The sequence below is a fragment of the Sapajus apella genome, unplaced genomic scaffold (assembly GCF_009761245.1).
Source record: "Sapajus apella isolate SASKATOON/1434 unplaced genomic scaffold, GSC_monkey_1.0 scaffold33, whole genome shotgun sequence".
NCBI classification, from domain to species: domain Eukaryota; kingdom Metazoa; phylum Chordata; class Mammalia; order Primates; family Cebidae; genus Sapajus; species Sapajus apella.
This window is the reverse complement of record NW_022436973.1, coordinates 22,510,402-22,532,286: the sequence shown is the minus strand read 5'-3', so window position 1 is coordinate 22,532,286 and position 21,885 is coordinate 22,510,402. Positions and strand designations below refer to the sequence as shown.

Below are 21,885 nucleotides of genomic sequence, written 5' to 3'. Positions count from 1 at the left end.
CAAAAAACTATAACCCCCGGAGTCACATTAGCAATCACTCAATAAAGGAGAAATCTAATTTTAACAACATCAAAGACTGAAATGAAAAGTTTGCCCCTGAGGTTTGCCCCTGTGCATTCCCAGTCCCAGTCTGTAGACATGCAGAGCCCAGCCTGCTCCTGGGGCTCAGATGCGTGGCTCTGGCAGACAACTGCTTTACAGACAGGCTAACACAGACTCCCAGCCTCACTGCCCAGGTTCCACACAGGGACCACACTGTTCCAAGGATACGTGGGTGAAAATCAGTTTTGTCACCAAAGAAGTTAACAAATTGGGTTCCATTATAAAAGTAGCCTGCAGGTAGGGGTTCCAGGTGGCGTTTTACCTGTAGGAAAAAAGAGTCCTGTAATAATTATCTCACTACTTTCTATCTTTCACTCATTCATTAAAAACAAACAAGTCTATTCCCCTAGCAAGACAGACTACTCTGCCATTCAGAGAAGCCCGGAAGTGAACACCCCCAGCAACCCTCAAGCCATGCCTAAGGGTGGTTCCTCACCTGGAGGACCTAGTGGGATGAAGCTCCCATGGCTGCAGTGGTACTGATGTGCGAACACTCTTTATTGGCTGTTTCCCCTTCCCCTCTTTCATCCTCCCGTTTCCTATTTAGTGTCTCCTAGAATCGCTTCCAAAATAAACTACCTGTATTTAACTCCTATGTCATGACTGGCTTTCAGGGGAACATAAATTATGAGGACTACCTTGTGTCCATGTTGTCTTCCCAGGAGCATCCAAGGCTGTCTGGGCCTATAGGAGTTGGTTATGAAGGGGCCCTCCTCAAATCCAAAGTAGGGGCTCCTAGAGTCCCAGAATACTTTCCTGTCCCCCTCTTCCCCTGCTCATTATTGGGGCTGGTAACACAGTCCAGTCTGGGGACCTAAACTCTATGTCCTTTTTAGCTTTTTGTCCCCAAACCGCTCAGGAAAAAGCCCCAGTGGGCATGGTGACTGAGGCAGAGGCTAGGGTCAGAACCTGGAGGCTGGGAGACTCATCAAGGGGTCCTCTCAATCAGCCTCTCATCCTGGCCTCAGGTTTCACAACCTTCCCATGAGCACCTTCTGGATCTCGACAGTTTTTGCCTGGGCCCTAGCTGGTTCATCTGGAACAGGGGTCTTCTACAGTTCCTGGAGCAAGGTGCCAAGGCAGGGCCTCCAGTCATCAGCTTCTTCCACAAGTACTGGCTCTCCTCAGTCTCATGCCCAGCTCACACCAGAGCTCTCCTGTACCCTCCTCACTGAGGCTGCAAAGGCCAGACTTCTGTACCCAGCCTCCCTCCGTGGCCTGGGAGAAGCAAGACCTCCAGCATGTCCTACAAACAGCTCCTCACTCAGGGAATCCAAAAGACAGAGCTATGCAAGCCGAGGAGGACAGCTCTGGGCCACCGAGAGGAGACGCCATGGCAAGGCACTCACGTGGATGCTCCTGATCTCCTGCTGTGTCAGCATCCCCCTGGTCTTCAGGGCTTTTCTCTGAGGCTTCTGCAGAGATGGGGAGTGGAGGGTCAGGTCCTAGCAGAACTCATGGAGTGCATGGGCAAGGGAGGGCTCAGGGCTCTGTTACATGACTAAGATCCCAGCAGCAGGAAAAGAATGTGCACTATGGCCTGGACATAATATTCTGCCTGTCTGCTCTTTGAGAAAACCACTTTCCTGTCATAGGGCCCTGTGAGCCAGCAGGGAACAAGCAGCAGAAGACAGCCCAGTGTTTTCATAAATGGTCATGGTCCTGCCTCTTTGTAGATTCTTATCCCTAATCCCTACCAATGACATGCAGACAAAGGGGCAGCCTGAGGTCCCACAGTCAAGAACCATTTAAAAGCTTATCTAGGTGAGGCAGCCCATGCCTCAGTATAAAGACAGGTCTCGAATGAGCATCTACAGAAGACCCAGGCCCCGGCTAACTCTATTCGCAGAGTTCTAGGATGAACTAAACCCCTAAGGCTGTGCTACAAGGCTTAGCACCCAAAGCTTGCAGAGAGCCTGGTTCACAGAGCAGACAACATAGCATGCCTGCCTGGAGTCTGCTCTGAGTGGCTTCCTCCCTCTCTCAAAATGTCCCTGAAAGTGCTGGGCTGGGCCTGGGAGGGGCAGCCCAGTGAGGAGGCATCAGGGAGGCAGTGGCGGGGCTTCTCAGGGCCAGCAGCAGCTCTGAGGTGTCTGGTCACATCTGTGTCAGGTCTGCCTGGACTCTGGAAATCACCTGCTTAGCTGTCTGCCGCAGCCAGTCCTTGATGCTGTCTTCCTTCAGGGAGCAGCCGATGAACACAAGGTAGCACTCCTGCTGCCCGCTGCTATCTTGAGATATGCTTTTGGATTCCGGTGGTGGTGTGGGTCCTTCCAAAACTGGCATAATGCTCAAGGAGTTGGCCAGTGTGTTGTGGCAGACCTCCATGATCCTCTCAGAGTCTGTAAGGAGAATACACATCAGCCCCCGAGAGCTTGCCTTAAAGAATACAGCTATGCTAAGACTGTAACAATGCAGATGGTTGGGACAGATTCATGAGAAAATGTAGGAGAGAGAACTGACATGACTGGTGGCAACTTAGAAAAGATGGAGCAGGTAGGCACAGTGGCTCATGCTGTGGTCCCAGTTATTCAGGAGGCTGAGGCAGGAGGATCACTTGAGTCCAGGAATTCAAGGCTGCAGTGAGCAGAGATTGTGCCACTGTACTCCAGCCTGAGTGACAGAGGGAGATCCCATTTTGTTTTGTTTTTGTTTTTTAAAAAGGAGAGGAAAGGATGGATTAAGAGAGAACAAAGTAAGTTTCTGGTTTGGCTGATCTGGGTGGTCAGGTGGACCCTATTATCCCAGAAGGGAAACACAAGATAAAAAGAAGGTTTGGAGTGGGAGAAGAGGAAGATTTTGACGCTGCACTTGTGGCATTTTGAAGTCTGTAAGGCCCTGCGTGTGAGACATCCACATAGTCCCTGGTGGTTTGGAAAAACCAGTATGGAAGAGGTGGTTGAGAAAAAGGAAAGAAAGTCCGCTTGGTAGAAGTGGGGGGCTTTCAGCAGAAGCCTTAGAGGCCAAGGGAGAGGGGCACAGTCAATCATACAACAAAAAAGTTATCTAGGTATGATGGTGTATTCCTGTAGTTGCAGCTACTTGAGAGGCTGGGGTGGGAAGATCGCTTGGATCTCAGGAGGTTGAGGCTGCAGTGACCTAGGATCGCACTACTGCACTCCAGCCTGGGCAACAGAGCAAGACCTTGTCTCAAAAACAAAACAAAACAGAGAAAAATCAGTATAGCAGTGTTGCATGAAGGTCACACAGATGAGAATGGGAAAAAGTGTGACCAGGTTATATGCTAAGGAGATGGGGGCTAGGAGTGACAGGAGACCTAAGAAGTTGGCAGGGGCTTCCCGAAGGCCAGGATGAGAAAGGATCCAGAAGAGAGAGTTTAAACTTGAACACAAAAAGAGTTAGGGCCGGGTGCGGTGGCTCATGCCTGTAATCTCAGCACTTTGGGAGGCTGAGGTGGGCGGATCACCTGAGGTCAGGAGTTCAAGACCAGCCTGGCCAACATGGTGAAACCCTGTCTTTAAAAAGAAAAAAAAAAAAGAGTCAATAGCAGATCTAAATAAACAAGAGGCTGGGCGTGGTGGCTAACACCTAAATTCTAGCATCTTGGGTGGCCGAGGCAGGGGGATTACTTGAGCCCAGGAGTTCGAGACCAGCCTAGACAACAGAAGGAGACCTCGTCTCCACAAAAAAGAAAAAAATCAGCCAGGCATGGTAGTTCACACCTGTAGTCCCATCTACTTGGGTGGCTGAGGTAGGATGATCACTTGAGCCTGGGAGGCCAAGGCTGCATTGAGCCAAGATCAAACCACTATACTCTGGCCTAGGTGATAAAGTGAGACATTGTCTCAAAAAATAAAAATAAAAAAAGAAATAGAAATATTTATGTATTTAATTGAGATAAGAGTCTCACTCTGTTGCCGAGGCTGGAGTGCAGTGGTGCGATCTTGGCTCACTGCAACCTCTGTTTTCTGGGTTCAAGTGATTCCCCCACCTCGGCCTCCGAGTAGCTGGTGTGTGTCACCATAACCTATTTTTTTTTTTTTTTTTTTGAGACGGAGTTTCACTCTTGTTGCCCAGGCTGGGTGGTACGATCTCGACTCACTATAACCTCCACCTCTCGGGTTCAAGCAATTCTCCTGTCTCACCATCCCAAATAGCTGGGATTACAGGTGCCCGAGGCCATAACCAGCTAATTTTGTATTTTTAGTAGAGATGGGGTTTCATGTGTTGGTCAGGCTGGTCTTGAACTGCTGACCTCAAATGATCCACCCGTTTTGTACTCCCAAAGTGCTGAAATTACAGGTGTGAGCCACCGTGCCTGGCCTAATTTTTTAATTTTTAGTAGAAATGGGGTTTTGCCATTATTGATCAGGCTGGTCTCGAACTCCTGACCTCAAGTGATCCTCTTGCCTCGGCCTCCCAAAGTGCTGGGATTACAGGCGTGAGCCACCTGTGCCTGGGCAAAAAAGAAATAAAAATAAAGAAGTAAAGGAGGTGATGGATGAGAGGGAAAAATGAAAGTACTAAGACCTCTGAAACAACGGGGCTGGCTGTTGGAGCCTGAGCACAGTGGGCTTAGGTATGGGGCCCAAGTTTCTGATTTGATCACATAAATTAACCAAAAGCTATGAGCTAAGGACCTATGTAATTCTCCCATCTGAACTGTGATGGTTCTATGTTTGAAGCCCTCAGTGGTTCCCTACAGCAGACACCGACAGTTGCTTATCCCCCACATCATCTACCTCTTCTTCCAATACCAATTCCCGCAGGGGTGATGGATGGGTCCAGGAAGGCATGGCAACTCAATCCAATGAGAGATGTCGGCTATGAAATTGTGGGGAGGTGCTGCACTGACACAGACACCCACAGGAAAAGCCAGCCTCTCTTCACTGGCTGGATGCTGTGTCTGACTCTGACACCCAGACCTATAGCACCACTTGGCAACCATGAGGGGCAGGAACCTGAAAGACAAGCTGAAACACCAAGAATGGGAGGACACAAAGACATACATCACCTGGGTCCTCAGTGGCCTTGCTCTGCTGCTTGAGCACCTCACTTGTTATACAGCCAACACCTGCTAGTTGAGTGGGGGTTCTCTGTGATAACGGCTGAAGACACCCTAACAGACACACTCCCTCTTTCCCTATTCCCAGGCGTCAGCCACAGTAAATGCTTTTTGGTTCCTGAAATGTGCCTTTTCTGCCTCTGTATCATAGCAAATGTTGTTTCTTTCCCCTGGAATACTGTCCCCTTCCTCAACATTGAGTTGACTGACTCCTACTTGTTTTGAGGCCTTCCCTGATGCCCACCCTGGGAAAAGACTATCAGATATAAGGGATCCAGAGGTCTAAGAATGATCCTCAGGTCTACTGGGCAGAAGAGAGAAGGCAAATGGAAGCTCAAAGACTTTGGTCAGAAATGGATCTGGAGCTGAAGAGCTCAGCATTGGGGCAGCTCCTGGTTTTAGGTCTAGAGGGGGCCATGACTGGCTCAAGAGGTGTGGAGTATGAGGCTCTGGAACAAGAAAGCCAAAAAGCTGTGAGAAGAGCCCCTGAGCAAGTCATCCAGGAGAGGAAGGCAAACCTCTGCCATGGAACAGAAGGACCTACAGAAAGTGGGCCCTCGGGGGAGAGCGGTGATGGACAAGCTGGATGGTGGGAAGGCCCAGGGTGGGGAAGGTTCCTGAGAGTCCGAGTGGCATCAGTGGTCTGCAGAACACCAGCAGAAAGTCTGAACTCACATCATGAGATGCAAGCACTCCATGTTGTAGAGCTCCCAAATCCCAGTCCCTGGTTACCTGAAAACTTCACTTTGCCCAGGATGTGGTAGATGTTTCCGGAGAAGGGACTTGGCTTGATGGAGGACTGAATTGCTGGTGGAGGAAGAGGACAGGGCTGTCACCCACATGGAGGCACAGGCCAAATTCAGCGCAGCACAGCTGGGAGTTTGAGGGACTGGGAAGGGACCATACACCAGGGTCTAGGGCTCACAGGTTCTACCCCTCATACCCTATTGCTCCCCAGGGGCTCTGCCACTGTTCCCAGGAGAGAGAAAACCCTTTCACTGAAGTGGAGATCAAACTGTGTGGCCACCCACAATCCTCAAATCCTTCTGTCTACTTTTGGTTCCAAAAGATAAGAAGAGACACAGCACATAGAATACTGAAATGGTATCAGGAGGCAGAATCAACTCTGGGGCACTCTTTTTCCAGGGTCTGGGACATTCCAGTCAAGGCTTACCTTTACACTTGGACACAAAGCGAGTCTTCTCCAAGGGACGGCCAAACCATACGCAGATCTGAACCATTAGTGGATAGACTGACCCAGCATTCAATTTACCTTCATACCTTAAAAGGTTTAAAAAACCACAAGTACAAATAGTTTGGGCTTTGAGTATTATTACATGCTACTTTGAGATAAACTACATACCACTTACCCTATAATATCACCTCCTTAGATTTGCAGTTCCTTCATGTCAAAGATCCCATGTACCTCTGAAGCCTCCCAGTCCCCATCTGAGTTTGGGGGTCGTTCCTGGTATAGTGGGGGGCTCTTGCTCAGGATGTCCCCCCCTTTCCTTTCCTTCCTTCCTTCCTTCCTTTCTTCTCTCTCTCTCTCTCTCTTTCTGAGGTAAGATCTCCCTCTGTCGCCCAGACTGGAGCGTAGTGGTATTATCTTGGCTCCCTACAACCTCCCCATCCTGTGTTCAAGCAATTCTCGTGCCTCAGCGTCCTGAGTAGCTGGGATCACAGGCATGTGATCCCAGCTAATTTTTGTATTGTTGGTAGAGATGGGGTTTTGCCATGTTGGCCAGGCTGGTCTCAAATCCCTGGCCTCAAGTGATCGCCCGCCTCGACCTCCCAAAGTGCTGGAATAACAAGCATGAGCTGCTGCACCTGGTCTCCCTCCCATTTCTTTAAGGACTCCAACTATGCCCTGCCATCTTGTTGCAGACAGCCTAACAGGTTGTACATACGAATGTGTACACCCGTCACAGAAGAAACTGGCGATCTCTGCTCTACTTTTTTTGAGACAGGGTCTTGCTCTGTTGCTTAGGCTGGAGTGCAGCAGTGTGATCACATCTCAGTGCAGCCTTGACAGCTCAGGCTCAAGTGATCCACCTCAGCTTCTTGAGTAGTTGCTACCACACATGCCACCATGCTCAATTAATTTTGATTTTTTATTAGAGATGAGGTCTCACTATGCTGCCCAGGCTAGTTTTGAACTCCTGGCCTCAAGTGATCCTCTCTCCACAGCCCCTCAAGGTGCTGGGATTATAGGCATGAGCCACTGTGTCTAGCCTGTTTTATTTTATTTTAATTAATTAATTAATTATTTTTGAGATGAGTCTCGCTCTGTTGCCCAGGCTAGAGTGCAGTGACGTGATCTTGGCTCACTGCAACCTTTGCCTCCTGGGTTCAAGCAATTGTCCGCCTCAGCCTTCTTAGTAGCTGTAATTACAGGTGCCCGAAACCAGGCTGGCTCATTTTTTTTTTTTTTGCAATGGAGTCTTGCTCTGTTGCCCAGGCTGGAGTGCAGTGGTAGGGCTATTCTCCTGCCTCAGCCTCCTGAGTAGCTATCACAGGTGCATGTCATCACGCCCAGCTAATTTTTGTATTTTCAGTACATACAGAGTTTCACCCTATTGGCCAGGCTGGTCTTGAACTCCTGACCTTGTGATCTACCCACCCCAGGCTTCCAAAGTGCTGGGATTACAGGCGTGAGCCACCATACCTGGACTAATTTATTTATTTTTTTGAGACAGAGTCTAACTCTGTTGCCCAGCCTGGAGTATAGTGGCAGGATCTCGGCTCACTACAACCTTTGCCTCCCAGGTTCAAGCAATTTTCTTGCCTCAGCTTCCTGAGTAGCTGGGATTACAGGTGTGTGCCACCATGCCCAGCTAATTTTTGTATTTTTAGTAGAGACGGGGTTTCGCCATGTTGGTCAGGCTGGTCTCAAACTCCTGGCCTCAGATGATCCACCCACCTCGGCCTCCCAAAGTGCTGGGATTACAGGTGTGAGTCACCACACCCAGCTCTGTTTCCTTTATTTTAGAACAGCACTGCAATTTTGAATTTTAAATTGTTGAAAGTATCTTATTCTTTGTAATTTCTTTAAAGTAATGTGTAGGCATAATATTTTTGCAAGACTGACCTGTCTTCTCCTCATCCAAACAAGTCATTTGGAGACTGGGGGTTTCTCTGGCTTCTGTGGTATCTGAATCCTTAGGGGAATTTGCAGGGGCCAAGGCAAGGCAGCAAGGTTTCTGCCCAAACTAGAAACAAGCTGTTCTACCAGAAAAGGTGGGAGTAGAGTGGATGGGAACAGAGAAGGATGTGAGAGGGAAGTGGCAGAGAATGTGTGCACAGCATAGAGCTGAGCACATCCTGGAACTAAAGCCCATTGACTCTGAGGTGGTGACCCTGACCCAAGTGGGAGGGAGTAATATATAGAGATGAGTAGGAGACTGATGACTGCCATCTTGCTAAAAACGAAATTATCTGATTCCCAGAAATGGACTTAGGAGGAAGGGCCTGAAAGAGAACTTTGGGTTCCCTCCATCTCTGATTCTCTATAAGGACTGATCTTCCTGATGAGGAAAAGGTTTTAAACTCTAGATTCACAGTCTTCTAATGAACTCCTCATACCCTAATCTCTCCTGGATTAGGCTGCCTCCAGGTGTCTGGGCCCTGAGCTAGGTTTTTGTGCTTGAGTCAGTAGGGACTGGAGGACAGGGCTTCTCTAGACACCTGGTGGTGATTACAGGAGCCTCAGGACTAGAATTTCAGGCAGCAAGGGGGTCAGTGGCTGTAGCCATTGGAAAGAAGGTTCCCCCTACAATCTCCATTTGTTTATTTTTAGCTAAGATACCATTACCTTGTTCAGGCATAAGGAATGACCCACTTACTCACTGTTTAAATAGGATGTGACTCAAATCAGAGGTTCCTTCTAAGAATATGCCTGAAAGCCTTCAATTTTACATACTGACCCTCTGAGGTTTTTTTGGTTTTACAGCATTGTAGATCATTTTTTGTTAGGATAAAAAGTTGGCGGTGTAAGTGGTAGTGTGAAGGATATAGAGAGGTGCTTGGGAAAAGTGAGTAAGAATAACAAAGATAATCCAAATAAACCCGAGAGATTAATTTTGGCCAAGCTTTAACAATTGTCTTCCCCTAAACCTTCAACAGAGCAGAAACAAATTGTCCATTCTATACAGAAATAAGTGTAGCACAATAGCTAAGAGAAAAAGCTCTGGAGCCCTTCAACCTGGGTATGAAATCCAGTTCTTTCATTTACTAGCTGTAAACTGGACACGTCATTAACTCTTTGCTGCCTCTGGTATCTTATCTGTAAAATGAGAAATAAAGGAATCCACTTCACAGGTGTGGTGTAAATAAGATGACACAAACAAGGATCTCACCACAGCGCTGTGCAACAGAACTTTCTGGGGCAATAGAAATGTTCTAGATCGGCACTGTTGGACACAGTAGCTGTTAGACACAGGAAGCTATGTAGCACCTGAAACATGACTGTGTGACTGAAAGACTGAATTCTAAATTTTAATTTTTATTAATTTACATTTCATTAAATAGCCATGTGGCTAGTAGCTGCCATGTAGAGAATGGAGTCTTAGAACAATGGCTAGCACACATAGTAAATGCTCCAGTGTGTTGGTATTAGTATGATTACAGTAACTTTGCATATTATCCTCTCCTTTGTCCTCTTCTCTAGAAAGGTCCACAGGCTGTGCAGCAGCCTACAGAGAACACTCCCTGGGTCATATGAGCAGACGGGAACCCTAGAGGACTGACTGATAGTATTGTCAGAAGCGACTCTCACCTGGGAGAGTTATAACTCCTTGGTTCTGTGCCAGCCACTCTGCCCTCAGTAGGTGCTGGAGGAACACAGGGCATGGCTGTGCTTGCTCCCTACAGGATGACTCCCTAAACTGAAACATCTGGGAAGGCTCCCAGTTTGGAGCCCAAGAGGTAAAGCACTGGGCTCCTGGCAAGGCCAGTAGCTGCTGGGACAGGCAGGCCGTGCCAACTGCCATGTGTCACCCTTGCAAAGCACATCTGGTATTTTCACCTTCTCCCCCTTTTTTTTCCTGTAAATAAATAAATCATTGGGTTTACAAAGAAATCTTAGCTATTTTTCAATGACGATACTTGCCATCCAGGGTACATTAAATATCGACATCGTAGCATCTCAGGACTTGAAAAACTATTTTCTGAGAGAATCAGCTCAATGTCTTCATTCCTTTGAAAACACACAGAAAAGACCGAGATTAATTAGGACTGTCACTCTTAACCTGAATATTTTGCTTCTTCTTCATGTCCTCGAAATACATATAAGCATTTTTTTTTTCTGAACTGAAAACTAGTTCAGATGCATACTTCAGTATGCATCTCCCAAGAACAAGGACATTCTCTTACAGAACCACAGTACCATGATCACATCCAAGGAATTTACTGGCTCCCAGGAATCACCTGGGAGCTTGTTAGAAATGCAGAACCTCAGGTCTCAACCCAGACCTACTGAACTAGAAACTAATTTATTTATTTATTTATTTATTTATTTTTTTGAGACGGAGTTTCGCTCTTGTTACCCAGGCTGGAGTGCAATGGCGCAATCTCGGCTCACCGCAACCTCTGCCTCCTGGGTTGAGGCAATTCTCCTGCCTCAGCCTCCTGAGTAGCTGGGATTACAGGCACACGCCACCATGCCCAGCTAATTTTTTGTATTTTTAGTAGAGACGGGGTTTCACCATGTTGACCAGGATGGTCTCGATCTCTTGACCTCGTGATCCACCCGCCTCGGCCTCCCAAAGTGCTGGGATTACAAGCGTGAGCCACCGCGCCCGGCCTAGAAACTAATTTTTAACAAGATCTCCACTAGAGATGCATATATGCACAACAAATCTGGAGAAGCACTAACATGCACCCACTTTCAAATTTCCTCTTTTTTGGTGGGGGAGGGTCCATTAAATTTTTATTCTTTATTTTTTTTGAGATGACTGTATTCCCCAGGCTGGAGCGCAGTGGCGCAATCTCGGCTCACTGCAACCTCCACTTCCTGGGTTCAAGCGATTCTCCTGCCTTGGCCTCCAGAGTAGCTGGGTCTAGAGGCACCTGCCACCATGCCCAGCTAATTTTTGTATTTTTAGTAGAGACGGGGTTTCACCATGTTGGCCAGGCTGGTCTCGAACTCCTGGCCTCAGGTGATCCACCTGCCCTCAGCCTCCCAAAGTGCTGGGATTACAGGTGTGAGCCACCGAACCTGGCCTAAATTTATAATATTTATTTTCTTTAAGCTGGAACAGCTCCTCCATCTTTTGCTTGTTTGATTCTCATAGTATTGATATTTTTGAAGAGTACATGTCAGAGCTCTTGTATCCCACACTTGAATTTGTCTGTTTCTAATCCTCGTAATTAGATTCAGGTTATGCATTTTTGGAGATTAATATCCAGGTGGTGTAGCATCCTTTCCATTGCATCACATCAAGGAGGTACAGGGTATCAGTTTGTCCCGTTGTTGATCTCACTGAGTTTAATCGTTTGGTCAACATAGGTATACCAGACCTTTCCATTGTAAGGTATTTTTCCCTCTTTGTAAGGAGTCAATAGTCTATGGAGTGACACTTTATACAGCGGAGGACGAGTGATATTTTTTTTCTTCAACAGTCTTTCACCTAATGCTTTTAGAATTCATTAATCATTCCCTAAATCAAATACTGTATTAGACTGAAGGTTACAAAATGATTATTTTCTAAGTTTTATCAAACTTTATTTACTTGGCATTCTTCTGTAAAGGGCTTTGCTATGCTGGCCCCCTCCGCTCTTGTATATCACTGTGGACACACATTTTATTCCATGTGTTACAATCCATAGTTCCAGTATTATCACTGTTCTTTCTTATCCTCAAATTGTCCCGAATTAGACTAGCAGGAACTTCTTTCTTTTTTTTTTTTGAGATGAAGTCTTGCTCTGTGGCCTAGGCCGGAGTGCAATGGCGCAATCTCCACTCACTGCAACCTCCACCTCCCAGGTTCAAACGATTCTCCTGCCTTATCCTCCTGAGCAGCTGGGATTAGAGGCGCCCTTCACCACACCCAGTTAATTTTTATATTTTTAGTAGAGATGGGATTTCACCACTTTGGCCAGGCTGGTCTTGAACTCCTGACCTCAGGTGATCCGCCCAACTTGGCCTCCAAAAGTGCTGGGATTACAGGCGTGAGCCACTGCGCCGGGCCTGACTGACTAGCAGGAACTTCTTGAGTTCCTGTATCCTTCTGACACATCTTCACTAATCTTTGTGTACTTCCTTGGTTTATTGGCATAAAATGGACCAGGCTCACCTTGTACTTTCCTTGACCTAGGCATGCAGTCAGCTAATTATCCATGGAGTCTTGATACCTTGTAGTGGGGACTGGTACTTAGAAACCAAGATACAAAGGTAAGGGTATTTGCTGCGACTGTGGTATTACTATTCTGGTCCCTTTCAAAGGAAAGTGCTAGGAAATATACATTTTTAAAAATAATGAATTTATGTTGACTCTCCAATTCAAATCAATATTTAATCTTTGGGAGGCTGAGGTGGGTGGATCACTTGAGGCCAGGAGTTCAACACCAGCCTGTCCAACATGGTGAACCCTATCACTACTAAAAGTAGAAAAATTAGCTGGGCATGGTGCTGTGCACCTGTAATCCGAGCTACTTGAGAGGCTGAGGCAGGAGAATCACTTGAATCTAGGAGGTGGAGGTTGCAGTTAGTTGAGGTCATGCCACTGCACTCTAGCCTGGGTTACGGAGCAAGAGTCTGTCTCAAAAATAAAATAAAGTAAAATAAGTATTTGAAGGTTTTTCTTCATCTTTATTTCATATTTATAATCTCCTCTCTTCAATCAGTGATGTTGTTTAGAACCAGGGTTCCAGCAGAGGATTATGTTCAAATGTTACTTGAATTACTTTTTTTGTGTGGTCGTTATTATTTTGATATACAGATTCATATTTCTTGGTTTATATTTAATTTAGTTTTTTCCCCTCCTTGATTTAATTTTTGAATAGATAAAATATTTACATAGTTCAAAAGTCAAAACTACATAAAAAGGTATATAACCTTTTATCCGAATTGAGCAAACAAAATGGCTAACCATGTGTTTTCTCTTTGTATATGGGTATACACATACAAAATCACTAATTCTCTATTTTTAGTTGTAAACTGAACCTAAGTTCATGAAGTAAAGTGATAATATGTTATTTTTTTTTTTTTTTTTTTTTTAAGAGCCAAAGTCTCACTACTTCACCCAGGCTGGAGGGCAATGTTGTGATCATGGCTATCTGTAGCCCTAAACTTCTAGGCTTAGGCAATCATCCTGTCCAAGCTCCTTGAGTAGCTGAGACTACAGACATGCACCACCATGCTGGCTGATTTTAAAAAAAACTGTTTTGGTAGAGACAGGGTATCACTATTTTACCCAGGCTGGTCTTTTTTTTCTTTTTTAAGACGGGGTTTCAACATGTTGGTCAGGCTGGTCTTGAACTCCCGACCTCAGGTGATCTGCCTGCCTTGGCCTCCAAAGTGCTTCCAGGTGTGAGCCACCATGCCCGGCCCCTACCCAGGCTGGTCTTGAACTCTTTCAAGGAGTTTTGGGCTCCCTAAGTGCTGGGATTACAGGTTGAGCCACCACACCTGACCCTTCTCTACATTCTCTGTGCCATTTCTCTAACACCTTAATACAAAGATGTTCAGACAATCTTGGCTACCATCCTTCAGTGGATGAGAATGTGAATGCATCAAAACAAAATGCCTCCAAACAGTACAGGATGGGGTCTTCTTAGAGATTTTTACAGAGCATCAAAAGCACTTCAAAAACTGGCTTTTATTTTTTTCCAATATATTTTTTCTTTTTTGAGATGGGTTCTCACTATATTGTCCAGGCTGGTCTCAAACTCCTGACTCAAGTGATCCTCCCATCTCAGTCACCCAAAGTGCTGAGATTACAGGCATCATGAGCCATTGTGCTCAGTCTGCGTTTTTTTTTTTTTTTTTTTTTTTTAAGAGATGGGATTGGCCAGGCACGGTGGCTCACGCCTATAATCCCAGCACTTTGGGAGGCCGAGGCACCAGCCTGACCAACATTGAGAAACCCCGTCTCTGCTAAAAATACAAAAAAAGAGATGGGGTCTTGCTCTCTTGCTCAGGCTGTGAAGTGCAGCAACACAATCATATCTTACTGCAGCCTCTAACTATTGGCTCAAGTAATCCTCCCACCTTGGCCTCCCAAAGTGCTGGGATTTCAGATGTGAGCCATGGCACTCAGCCTGCCTGTTTTTTTTTTTTTTTTTTTGAGACCGAGTTTCACACTTGTTGCCCAGGCTGCAGTGTAATGGCATAATCTCAGCACACTGCAACCTCTGCCTCCTGGGTTCAAGCAATTTTCCTACCTCAGCCTCCTGAGTAGCTGGGATTATAGGCATGCGCCACCACACCTTGCTAATTTTGTATTTTTAGTAGAGTAACTGGGGCTATAGGTACATGCCACTGTACCTGGCTCAAAAACTGACTTCTATAAATGTTCAGGTTTTAGATACAGTAGAAAGACTCTGTGGGCCACTGAGTACTGTGTGAGAAAGCAACTGGTCTTGCAGAGTGAATGTATAGATTACCTGGTAACAATCCCATTTTCTGCAAGAATGAAGGCTGCAGCAGGATTGGCAGCCCTGATGAGGCTCTGCAGCTGAACAAGGAGGGGATGCCGCTGCTCCGTGGTGTGACTGGTGAATACCACGTTACTCACCAGGCCTGGGAATAAAACCAAGTATAGTTTAGCCTTCACAGTTCCGGTTAGGGATGAGGGCTCACACAAATGTGGGCCCTTGCTCCTTTCCCTAATCATGCCTTCCAGTAGTCTCCTAATGTAGACAACGCTTACACCCCAACACCAACATACACAGCTATCACTCTCTTCCCCCGTCCCAGCACTGTCACCTCTTGGAATGAACAGCTTCAAGTCTGTAGTTGCCTTACTTCCTAATCTCCTAACTTCCTCTACCTTTTCTTTTTGAGAAGGAGTCTCACTCTGGCTCTGTCGCCCAGGTTGGAGTGCAGTGGCGCAATCTTGGCTCACTGTAACCTCTGCGTCCTGTGTTCAAGCAATTCTCCTGCCTCAGCCTTCCGAATAACTGGGAGTACAGGTATGCACCACCACATCCTGCTAATTTTTGTATTTTAGAGACGGGGTTTCACCATGTTGGCCAGGCTGGTCTCGAACTCCTGACCTCAGGTGATCTGCCCAACTCGGCCTCCCAAAGTGCTCGGATTACAGGCGTAAGCCACCGTGCCTAGCCTCCTCTATCATTTTAATTCTGGTATTTGGCTGATACTTGGAGTTCTTAGTCAGAGGGCCATTCCACACTCCCTGTATTTAACATCATCAGGTATTGGTGCCACTTACCTACACCAGTTCAGAACACAGATAGTTATAAAAAACTGACCATATGTCAGGGGCTATTCATTATATTCTCAAAGAGTGCACAGCCAAGACACTGTACACAGGGAATCATATGATTCCAAGATAAATGCTAACAGATTTTACATGGTAACATGGTAGGAAAGGATGGCCCATGTAAGAAGAGGTTGCGGGTGGGCCATGATCACTCCCAACTTTACTTCTATATTTTCTGAAAATACAGAAGTAAAATTCACAGGACTACAGAGAATTGGAAATCAGGAAAGTTACCACACTTCACCACCCCAAGATAATTATAATACCCCTTCCATATTCATTCCTATTTTAACACAGTTATAACCATAGCATATATACCAGTTCTGCCATAATATCATTCATTTTACATTTTTGTTATTCAATAATTTTTACTTACTTAATATTATAGAAACTTTCAGACATATACAAAACTAGAAAAATAGTAGAATGAACTCCTGTCCCCTGGCTCCAGGAACTACCAACACTCAGCTAATTGTCTTTCATCTACACTCAACCCAGCTCATGCCCAGCTCTCCCTGCTGTATGATTGTGAAGTTAATTCCAGACATCCAATTATTTCAAACAAAAATACTTTGGCATGTATTTCTATAATACAAGGACTCTAAAATATTAACAATGAATTCCTTAATATAAAAAAATCTAGTCTGTGTTCAAATTTCTCTGTCTTATAAGTGTTTTCTTATAGTTAACATTTTTAAAATCAGGAACCAAAATAACTCTACATATTACATATATTTCTTGTTTTTTTCTTTTTGGGATAGCTCTGTCACCCAGGCTAGAGTATAGTGGCATGAACATGGCTCACTGCACCCTTAACCTCCAGGGCTCAAGCAATCCTCCTGCCTCAGCCTCCTATGTAGATGGGACCAAAGGTGTGCACGCCACCATGCTTGGCTAATTTTTTATAGATACAGGGTCTCACTTTGTTGCCCAGGCTGGTCTCAGACTCCTGGGCTCAAGTGATCCTCATGCCTTGGTCTCCCAAAGTCCTGGGATTATGGGTGTGAGCTACCACACTCTCATTAGATTTTTAGCTCCTGTAGTGGTCACTTTTATATCTTTAAAGAGTATAGTTAACCCTTTATAACTTGATTTAATAGCTTTACACTTTATCAATCTCCCATTCTGAAATATGTAGAGAGTATCTCTCCTCTGCTAATTTTTTGTAAAATATAATTTCACACACATTTTCAACACTTTATTCTATTGCATAATGGAATTCTCACAGGTGGTATTAATTCTAGACTTAAAAAGAGTCAATGCTGTGATCCAACCCTTTTACTACTAGAGTAGTTTTATAAACAATTAGTTCTTAAGTGAGTATCTCTAAATTATGGAGATTTCTGCTTTCCTAAGTGACCCTGTAATTGCAGAATCCTAAATAATGACTATTCAGTAAGGAAGACTCTATACTGATACTATGCACTCCAGCCAAGTGTTTAGTTAAAAAAAAAATTAGCTGTATTCAGTTATCGAGGGCAAAACTCACAACATATAGAAAGTATGTTGGGTTGTTAGGCTGTTTAGGGGCTGCTGTAAAGAAACACCTGATGGCTGGGCATGGTGGCTCATGCCTGTAATCCAAGCACTTTGGAGGCCAAGGCGGGTGGATCACCTGAGGTCGGGAGTTCAAGACCAGCCTGACCAAAATGGTGAAACCCCGTCTTAAAAAAAAAAAAAAAGAAAGAAACACCTGAAACTGAGTAATTTATAAAGAAAAGAGGCTAAAGGTTCTGCAGGCTTTCCATAAAGCATGGTGCTGGCATTGGCTTCTGAGAAGGCCTCAGGAAGCTTAAGATCACAGTGGAAGTCCTAGGAGCCAGCACAGCACATGGTGAGGGCAGGAGCAAGAAGGGGTGAGGAAGATGCCACACTCTTTAAACAACCAGATCTCCTGTGAACTGACAGTAAGAACTCACTCACTATCAAAAAGACAGCACCAAGCCATTCATGAGGGATCTGCCCCCATGACCCAAATACTTCCCACTAGGCCCCACCTTTAACACTGGGGATTACATTTCAACATGATATTTGGAGGGGACAAACATCTAATCTATATCAGAAGGGTTCACAAAGAAAATAATTCCTTTCCTCTCCAGATACCTAAATTCCCTTCCCTGGAGACAACTATAGTTATCAGATTCTTACCTCTTCTGGAAGATCTGCTGAGTATATACAAAAGTGCTGACTAATTTTTTCCACAAGTAGTGGCACATTACACTGTTCTGCACCTTCCCCCCTGCCCCACTTACTCCCTTTACTTTTTAATTTTGTTAAAGCTTACATCTTCCTTCAAACCTTTAACATCTTACCATCCTAGTCCTCCCCTCATGCCACCCTACTCTCTCCCATTCTTTGAACTTAAAAAAAAAAAAAAGAAAGTTATTTTGAATAACACAGGTGGCACTTAAAACATAGGACTTATATCCTTTTTTTTTTTTTTTTTTTGAGACGGAGTCTCACTCTGTCACCCAAGCTGGAGTGCAGTGGCATGATCTTGGCTCACTGCAACCTCCGCCTCCCAGGTTCAAGCAATTCTCCTGCCTCGGCCTCCCAAGTAGCTGGGATTACAGGCGCATGCCACTGCGCCTGGCTAAGTTTTGTGTTTTTAGTAGAGATGGTTTCACCATGTTGGCCACACTAGTCTTGAATTCCTGACCTCAGGTGATCTGCCTGCCTCGGCCTCCCAAAGTGCTGGGATTATAGGCATGAGCCATTGCACCTGGCCTGGACTTACAATATTCTTATTTTTATTTTTGAGACGGAGTTTAGCTCGTGTTAATCAGGCTGGAGTGCAATGGCATGACCTCGGCTCACTGCAACCTCAGCCTCCTTGGTTCAAGCGATTCTCCTGCCTCAGCCTCCCGAGTAGCTGGAATGAGGCACCACCATGCCTGGCTAATTTTGTATTTTTAGTAGAGAGAGGATTTCTCCATGTTGGTCAGTCTGGTCTTGAACTCACAACCTCAAGTAATCCGCCCACCTCAGCCTCCCAAAGTGCTGGTATTACAGGTGTGAGCCACTGTGCCCAGCCTTACATTGTTATCTTCTTCCTCTATGGGAAAAGCTAGCATAAGGTAAAGACTAAGTCATTTAGAGCCAGGCAAATCTGAGTTTGAATTTTGACCTCCACTGATTACTAATGGGTGACACTATACAAATTGCTCTACTTTCTTTCTGAGCCCAAATATCTTCCTCTGTAAGGTGGGAACTCTAACACATCACTCTAGGTTACCAATAAAACCTAGGTTTATCATAGGGCCTACAGAGAGTAAGAATCCACCGAATACAATCTATCATCTCCACCACTATTACTGTCAGCATTGTCAGCTGAGCATCAGCCTGAGAATGGGACTTCTTGTACATCGAGGGGCCTGTCAGACAGTGGCTGTGGCATTTGGGTCTTGGCCGTATAAACCACTGGAAAACAAGCCGGGCGCGGTGGCTCATGTCTGTAATCCCAGCACTTTAGGAGGCTGAAGCAGGCAGATCACTAGGTCAGGGGTTCAAGACCAGCCTGACCAACATGATGAAACCCGGTCTCTACCTAAAAAAACAAAAATTAGCTGGGCGTGGTGGTGCGCACCTATAATCCCAGCTACTTGGGAGGCTGAGGCAGAAGAATTGCTTGAACCTGGGAGACGGAGGTTGTGGTGAGCCAAGAGTGTGCCATTGCACTCCGGCCTGGGCAACAGAGCGAGACTACTTCTCAAAACAAAACAAAACAAAAATTGAAAAACTAAGTCATACCATTTCCGCCAGCCAAGGCTGCTACACTCACAGTTTAGATGAGGGGAAGCAATAGTTTGAGGGCAGATTCCAGGACCCCTGACCCCTGCCTCTAGTCTCTTCCTTCCTCTTACCAGTAACACCTGTGAAAAAAGTGTTCCAAAATTCTCAAGACTGAATCTAGCCTCACAAATTCATCTGGATGCATTCCATTCAAGACCAGGGAAAGGGCCCAAACAAAGGCTAAGCTATGTGCCGGGGGCCAAAGACTGTCAGGAGTTAGGGCTCACCTGCTAAGCACAGAAGCTGCTTCCTAAGTGCTTATGGACCATCTTCGATCTATCCATTCCTTGGTTCTGAGACATAAGACCTGCTCTGCTGAGGCATCTATTAGTAAAAACCTCCCTCCTCCCTCCTCTTGGGGCTCACCAAGCCCAGTTCTCCTCTCACAGGCAACCACTGATAACTATTGTTTGGGTATACTTCCTCAGATGGTCTATGCATGCATGCACAAATATGCAGGAATATACAGAATCATGTTTTCTTTTCTTTTTTTTCCCCCTTTTTTGAGACAGAGTCTCGCTGTAGTACCCAAGCCTGGAGTGCAGTGGCACAATCTTGGTTCACTGCAACCTCCGCTTCTGGGGCTCAAGTGATCCTCTCACCTTAGCCTCCCAAGTAGCTAGGACTACAGGCATGTGGTACCACTCTCAGCTAGTTTTCGTATTCTTTGTAGAGACAGGGTTTTGCCATGTTGCCCAGGGTGGTCCTGAACTCCTGAGCTCAAGAGATTCACCCGCCTTGGTCTCCCAAAGTGCTGTGAATACAGGCATGAGCCACTACGCCCGGCTCACTTTTCTTTGACCTAATGGTGGTAACAGCACATTACTAAACCAATTCAAATGAAGAATTCATCAGCGTCTTGTTTATTCTATTTTAAAAACGTTCCTCACGTACCCTTTCTGTTAAGAAGCTTTAAGATGGAACTCCTAAACCAGCAACAGAAAAAGCTCCTAACCAAGGTGACACTGGTGGTTTGCATGTGGGGCAAACAATAATTTGAAGGCAGATTCCAGGACTCCGGGCACCCTGCCTCTAGTCTGTGGTAGTATCTGTGTTCACATGGCCTTTTGGAAAGGTCACTCTGCAGTGCACCCTGGAGGCTGCAGATGAGGCAGCAAAGCCAGCCTGGAGAACTTGATGCCAGAATCCCATGCCCTGGTGCAGCCACAGAAAGTGGGGCCTCTGGAAAATGAGTAACGCAAAGCCCAAAACGTGGCACAGTGGGGAGGCAAGTAGGATCTTAGAATGCTCAGCACATTCTGGAGATGGCAGATATGGGAGCCAGATCCTACAAAGCGCCTGCCAGATTCCCGGGGTGGAAGACAAGAACAGTCTGGTGGCTCTGGCAGTGAAGAGCCAGCAAAGGCTGAGGGAAGATCTATAAATGCCCTGGGACTCTGTTTGGTATCTTTTTGGGCAAAAGAAACAAAAGAGTCAGATTGGTATTGATTTCTGAAATCCTTACTCATGTAAAAGAAGAGATTGGTCCACATGTGGCCATATGAGTGGTGGTGGTACACCAGGGTCATGAGCACAGGCCTGGCCTGCCCAAGAAAAGGCTGGGATCTGGGTCTCTGACAGACACACCTTGTACAAAGTCCTGTCTGCTGCACATGTACCATCTGGATAAACCTTGTGGGGCTGGGATTCTAGGTCAGGAACTGGGCACAGAAAAGGGGCTTTGCTTTATAGGGAAACAAGCAAGAGGATTATCCCCAGCATTCCTTAGGCCAGCTATGTAAACTGCCACCTGCCAAGAGGAAATGCCATCTGTGAGGCAGGTACAGCAGTTATCTGGAGTACAGGGTGAACAGGCCACAGTGAGCAGTTCCACCTTGTTTGGGCCAGGAGCTTCTTTCTGTTCTGTATCAAGGAGTGGACACCCAGGTTTGGCCAAGTTCTCACCAGTCTGGGCTGTAAGTGAGCAGGCAACCTGGCCTATACTCGTCCCAAGAGCAGATAAGCATCCCTATTGTCTGGCTGACCACCCCAGTTTGAGGTAAAGCGTTCCAGAAGACCAGCAGAAAACAAAAGTGACTTCTTCTAGAAGTTTTTATTTTTTATTTTTTTATTTTTTTAGACGGAGTTTTGCTCTTGTTACACAGACTGGAGTGCAATGGCACGATCGCAGCTCACCGCAACCTCTGCCTCCTGGGTTCAAGTGATTCTCCTGCTTCAGCCTCCTGAGTAGCCTGGACTATAGGCGTGCACCACCATGCCCAGCCAATTTTTGTATTTTTAGTAGAGACGGGGTTTCATCTTGTTGACAAGGATGGTCTTGATCTTTTGACCTTGTGATCCACCTGCCTCGGTCTCCCAAAGTGCTGGAATTATAGGCGTGAGCCACCGCACCCGGCCTCTAGAGATGTTTTTTTTTTTTTTCTTGGGACGGAGTTTCGCTCTTGTTACCCAGGCTAGAGTGCAATGGCACGATCTTGGCTCACCACAACCTCTGCCTCCTGGGTTCAAGCAATTCTCCTGCCTCAGCCTCCTGAGTAGCTGGGATTACAGGCACGCGTC

At 46.0% G+C, this 21,885-nt stretch overlaps 1 protein-coding gene across 3 annotated transcripts in view; it reads right to left on the bottom strand.

Moving 5' to 3' along the window:
- Positions 1-21,885, bottom strand: part of CUNH20orf194 (chromosome unknown C20orf194 homolog) — a 151,851-nt gene that overhangs the window by 3,887 nt on the left and 126,079 nt on the right. For all 3 annotated transcript variants that reach the window (XM_032295560.1, XM_032295561.1, XM_032295562.1), the window contains 7 exons: positions 14,735-14,870; positions 10,239-10,325; positions 6,303-6,409; positions 5,861-5,935; positions 2,239-2,444; positions 1,452-1,517; positions 271-364 (listed from right to left, as the gene is read on the bottom strand). In XM_032295560.1, the coding sequence (XP_032151451.1) occupies positions 271-364; positions 1,452-1,517; positions 2,239-2,444; positions 5,861-5,935; positions 6,303-6,409; positions 10,239-10,325; positions 14,735-14,870 (771 nt within the window). The remainder of the gene's footprint in view (positions 1-270; positions 365-1,451; positions 1,518-2,238; positions 2,445-5,860; positions 5,936-6,302; positions 6,410-10,238; positions 10,326-14,734; positions 14,871-21,885) is intronic.